This window comes from Ciconia boyciana, chromosome 4 (genome assembly GCF_034638445.1).
Source record: "Ciconia boyciana chromosome 4, ASM3463844v1, whole genome shotgun sequence".
NCBI lineage: Eukaryota > Metazoa > Chordata > Aves > Ciconiiformes > Ciconiidae > Ciconia > Ciconia boyciana.
Window position 1 is genome coordinate 58,549,065 of NC_132937.1, and position 6,000 is coordinate 58,555,064.

Consider the following 6,000-nt stretch of genomic DNA (forward strand, 5'->3'; position numbering starts at 1 on the left):
AACAAAAACTAAACAATCAAGAACGTGAATTAAAACAGTACATTTTAATAGAACAAACAACATTTGTAAATTACTCCTAGTTTTATTCCAGGGGGGTGGGAGGGGTGTCATTCCTCTGTTCCATAAAACGCAGTTTTGGTTAAAGAATGAAGAAGATCCCTAATAGAAACACAAATAGTTTATTTGATATATGATATTACTGTTATTATACATATATTCTATGTGATCTCTTCATTTTGACATCACTAGTTTTCACTACAGTAGAGAGTAGTAGCAGTTCAGGTCTGCTACCAGAACTATCAGGTAGCCGGATTGTGAAAGTTTTGCCTGTTTTTATTAGCTTAGCTCATTATTTTCATAAATAAATTAGTCTTGTATATATTCATACCAGTGGGATATGGCACCCCGGGATTACTCTTTGAAACAGTCTGCGAAAGTTGCATCTTCTCACCAGTTTAAGTTGCTTTTGCATCTTCTCATCAGTTTGAGTTGCTTATGTCTTTATGAGGGCAGTTTCTCACCACAGCCGAGTGATACCTTTTAGGTCTTACCTCAAAAAGCATTACAAATACTGTGAAGGTATTTGAGTGCCCCATGCTGAATTTGACTTGTCTGTACTCTTTGGAGGTACTGAGGTCCTCTTTTTTGGCTGTGGTGGTGCAGGGGTGGCATTGAGGTCCACACAGTAGTCTGTGTGGGAAGGGAATCCCATCTATGCCCCAGCTAAATCAGGAACAATACCAAAAATCAAATTAGTGCATCATAGTGTGTATGGCATAAGTCTTAAGCAAGGAAAAGAAAGCTGAAGTTGTGTGCACTTTTCACAAAAATGTTGGTTTGTGTATTTTCCTAGAAAGGCCTGTGAACCCCACAAAACCAACAGGAATGTGAATATGAGGGGAAAGGTCACTGTCAGACAGGTTTGGTAAGGAATGTGGTTTTATCTTGGAGAAGGAATACTTAAGAGATTCATTCAAAAATTGCCATCAGGGCCTTAGGGGCTATCCTACAGAAAGTAAGTCTTTGAGAGTCACTTTTGGGCCATTTAGCCTACAGCTCACTTCTGCAAATGTGACACTCGTGCTTGTGTATACAGAGAGATGACACTGAGGGAAGTGTTTTAGGAACAGTGAAAATGAAAACTTGCACCCTTTATAGTAAAAAGGGTATGAGGTCACTTCAGTGACACTGCTTTGTGAACATTTTTCCCCTTGTCAGTCTAGTGGATGCTACAAGGTTGTTCCATCTGTGAGAAGTGCTGTATTCTGATGTGAATAGTAATTTCATGAACCACCAATTCTTCTTTCAAACCTTCAGCATCCTGCTAAACAGAAGCTCTGGTTTCCTTAGGGGGTGAGCTTGTGATGGGGAGGAGAGGATCTTAAAGATCTGTAACATAGAACATGAGCTGGTAACAGAATCTGAGTTGTAATAAACCACTCATCTTCCTTGAAAGCATTATGCAGCTTTCTTGTGGCAATCCCTTTGTATAACTTCATCTCCTACCTTAGATTTCCCCCCCCCTTTTTTTTTTTAGACTCTTGGGAAACTAATTTCCCTTCCATGTTCAGTAAACATGTGAATTTGAAATTCCTGAAAAGAAACCAAATATAGTTAAAGAAAGCTTCTTTTTAAATACCTGTGTTATCACATTGCTGCAAGCTATTCTTGTCCTCTGTCTTTTGTTATCCTTGCTTCTCTATTGTCATCTGTGATTTGTCTAGAGTTGTAGACTAATGCAGAGCATTAACAAGGATGTGGGTGAAATGATGGTGTAATTTATTTTTTTTAAAATTATTCATTGAAATACAGACAAGGAAACTGAAATATCAACCTAGCCAGTTTAATTAGCTGTGGTATTCAATGTCAGATATTGTTACTTAAATGACTCCATTTTCATGTGGAAAATCAGGGATTTATAATCTACAGTAGAATTTTGAGCACTGTGTTAAAACTCAGTTAGGAAGACAGCAGGTAGTGAAGTGTCTGGCCAACCCAATCTAATTTTCAGCTGCTTTGTATGTTTTTTACCAAGGAAACATTTTTATTTTTTCCTTTTCCTTCACACAGTGGATCCTTTCTAAACTGGAAGAAGTGAGAGAGAATCAGCCAAAATTGTAATGAATGGAGAAGCACCAAGATACGGAGAACACTGAACAGCTACCTTTGAATTCCTCTTTAACAAGCAGAACTATTTGACTATCAGCAACAAAGGCAAAAACATGAGGGAAGGAAGATTTATGACATTGTTTATTATGCTCACAACAGCCTATGGCTATCTCACCAAAATAGATGATGTTAAGTTAAAAAAAATAATATCTAGTGATGAAACAAATTCTGCCAAGTTTTGGCTTGTTTTGTTTGTTTTTTTAATGTAAGAATTCCAGATTTCATTTTTTATAAATACAGTGTAAAATGAATTTGTTTTACCATTACATTTGATATTGAAATTGAACTCTGGAATAATTCTTATGATACGATTCAGAGCAAATCTTCCAGTTTTTATTTGATTCTGAAAATCAATACTTAGTTTCTGTCTTACTTTTCATATGACTTGAGGCTGTGTTGAAATTCAAATTTCTTTATCAAAGGAGATGTTAATTTAATAATCACTAGTCTTACAACTCAAGTTCTAAGAAGGAGGCTACTGACCAGGGAAGTCTAATTTAGATGATCACAGGAGTGGCTGCTTAGTTAACAATATTATTTTCTTTTTGTAAATGAATGGACCAGGTCATGATGAATTTACAACACAGTATCACTTGTAGTGTAAACTTTTTTATATTCTACTCAAGGAAACATTGCAGCACCTCTATCAATATTCACAGAAAATATAACAGTTTACAAAAATGTATAATGGGGAGAATTAATATATCTCTGCACTACAAATATTAATTAAAGCCTATTATTTTAAATAAAAGTTATTAACTCTTGCAACTCAAGGAGTTTATGGGGTTATAAGTGCACTGTTGCATACCAAAAATAAATGCCTTGGATTACACAGTATTGTGTGCTAAGCAAGTGACTAATAAAGTCAAATTTATATTAAATAATAAATATAATATTTCACAGTTGCTGTTACCAACTTTCCTTACCCAATGAAACTTTTTTTTGTTTCATACCCAGACAGCAGAACTTTAATAGGGAGAGCTTGAATGTGTGCAATTCTGCTTATTTTTCAGATGAACTTGTCATAGTATTGTTGAATGGCTGTTTACTGCAGTTGATATAAAAAGTACAGGAAACAGTACAGTGTTACATGAGGGTTTCCATAAATCCCCATATCAAAGTCTTCAAAATATCTGGTACATATAGTAAGTACCTGCTGCCAAAATATTATTTACAAACAATTGTTTGGAACATTTACAGCTACAGGATTTAATTCTGACATTGCTGGTGGTGCTTGAGACATCCAAATTGTTGCATTCTTGTGAAATCTAAAATGACTAGCATGCTAACCTACAATTGCAGTTCTTTAATTTACTCTAAGTCTTGTCTTTGGTGTTGAGTACCCATTTAGCAAGTTACAAAATACATGTAATATTGTAATTTTTCCTATAAATTGTAAATTGAATCAGAAGATTGTTGTAAGAGAATTCCAAACTATGACAATGACTGTGTTACTCCACTTGTTTGTACACCAAGCACGTACCAAGAGTATTAACTCAGGTTATAATCATGCCAAACCAATAGGATACTTTGCCTTAGATAAGTAGTGTTATTAGGTGCACTGAGTACCATTCTGTATCTGTAATTTGTTTTTCATCTATCACTTTTCATCTTAGGCATGATAGTTCAACTAATAGTCTCATCATGATCTTTATTCTTGATTACTGTGTTAATTGCCTCCTCCTCTCTCTATCCCCAGTATTTACTGAATGTCTGCTGCAACTTTCACTTCTAGTACCTCTTGCAAGTACTATGTACATTCCCATTTGTGTAGCTTTTCAATTTACCCTATTCTAAATATTTTCTCTTCACAGAGCCTCTATTTCAATTAATATTATCTCCACTTCTCAACTTTCTTACATTTATTTTGCCAACAAACTCCTGATTCTCAGATCTCATCTGGCTCTTCAGTAATATTTGAGCAATTTAATCATTAATGTTGAAGGATTTATTTTAAATGTGCATGTCTGTGGTTAAGCTCATGTTTTGGAAAACATAACAATTCCCCCAAAATTGCATTTTTCCTATAGAGTATAAAATATTTTGATCTTCTGTGCTAACTAAAAGCCTTAACACAAGAACTGAAACACTGGAAGTGTTCGAAAGTCAACATGGGACCTTTCCCCACCTCACTCCTTGTCTCCACTTGTAGTGACAACATGATTTTCTGTAGTTCCCTTTTTCTAGTCAGTAAATTGTATCTTTTTCCTTTGTTTTTTCCTTATGCTTTTTCCATACAGTCATGAATGAATTTTGCCTTTTCTTGGCAGACACCAGTTCTCTCTGTTTTAACTATAAATCAGCCTGGGGTGAGGAGAAAGGTATTCAGACTTACGCCATTGTGTAGTTTTCTGGATTACTGCAAGTTGTTTTGAGATGTCCACTCTGCTGTGCCTCATTCCTTATTGCAATATGCATATTTTTTTCAACAAGAAGGCAGAATAGCTATATAATTTTTATTAAAAATGTATATGCAATTAGACAAGGGGATCTCAATAAAAATTAAAATGTAGGCATTTAGGTCTGCCCACTGTGGTGTTTAAAAGTATACCGTGGCCTTTACTGAAGTACTGAATAACAGTTTCTCTTCTAGATGACTGTTACGTAAACTTAGTGTCATTTGGGTTCTCAGTAGTAGTTTGTTGAGGGTTAGAATTACCTCTAAGAAATCAATGACAAACCAAACATAGAATCAAACATGCCAAACACATTGCTAAAACATTTGTAAGTTTTAACTGTTTGTATCTGTTTTTGTTAAGCTGCATGGCTTTGCATGGCATGGCTCTTTTGGTTTCCACACTCTTCGCCCCGCCCCTGGCCTCTTCTTCACCTTGAATAAAGTGAAACTGAAGTTTGACTGGAATGTGATTATTATTTGTTTTCTTTATATACTGCTTTAACTAACAGCTAATACTGTTACTCAATTTCATAGGTAGAAATTGACAAATTAACTAAAATCCTGTCTCTGAGATCACAAGGTCAAGCTTCTGTTGCAGCCATCTCAGTGAAAGCAGAATACAGACTTTAGTCTTTATCTTTCATTTATTATAAGGACAAGTTTTTAATAACTACATTTACATTTATAAGCTCCCTTTGAAGTATTTTTTTCTGTTGCTGCATTGAAAAAACATAGATGATGTTGCCAGATAACCACATTCTTATGAAATCCTCTTTTTTTTTCCCCAAAAAATTCTGTATGTATGCAATGAGCTATTTATTATCTTTAGCACTTCACAAAATACACTCACATATCAAACAAATCACTAAGGTCTTTTGTGCCTTCTGAGTTATTTTTAGCCATCTGTCTGCAAATAACACATACCACACACTAGTCGATAAAAGATTAATATTACTCTGTAATGGTAGTTTAATACTTACAGCATATTCTTGAATTTGAACTACAAACCCTAAATTTTCTAATTATTCTGCTGATGTAAAAAAGTTTCAATAAATACATCACATACCTTAATAGGATTGCTAAGTGTTGTGGCTTGTTTGTAAATATCTCCATATCCATAGGACATTTAAATAGATTTGTATGTATTTGATTTGTATATATTTCCTCTTACTGTATTAGCTTTAAGAATGAGAATATTCCACAAAACTATTCAGAAGGTGGTTTTTTTCCCTTCTTGAGCCTTTCATATTTGAATTCCAGAAAAGAACTACTTAAAGACTGCATTGCTTGTAATCGTGTAAGTATTGTACAAGGCAAGATTGTGCAGTGTTTCTTCAGCAAATCATACAATTCCACAGTACCTTTTTCTAGCATTAAACTCTCCCAGTTGATCCCTCTCTGTCTGCAGTAACTAGTCTTTACTGAAGATGCAC

At 34.6% G+C, this 6,000-nt stretch overlaps 1 protein-coding gene across 1 annotated transcript in view; it reads left to right on the top strand.

The window, feature by feature from the left end:
• VPS13A (vacuolar protein sorting 13 homolog A) overlaps positions 1-5,590 on the top strand; it is a 114,420-nt gene extending 108,830 nt beyond the window's left edge. Inside the window, exon 72 of the mRNA XM_072859089.1 lies at positions 2,071-5,590. Within this exon, the coding sequence (XP_072715190.1) occupies positions 2,071-2,121 (51 nt within the window). The 3' untranslated portion in view covers positions 2,122-5,590. The remainder of the gene's footprint in view (positions 1-2,070) is intronic.
• Positions 5,591-6,000: the final 410 nt, after the last annotated feature.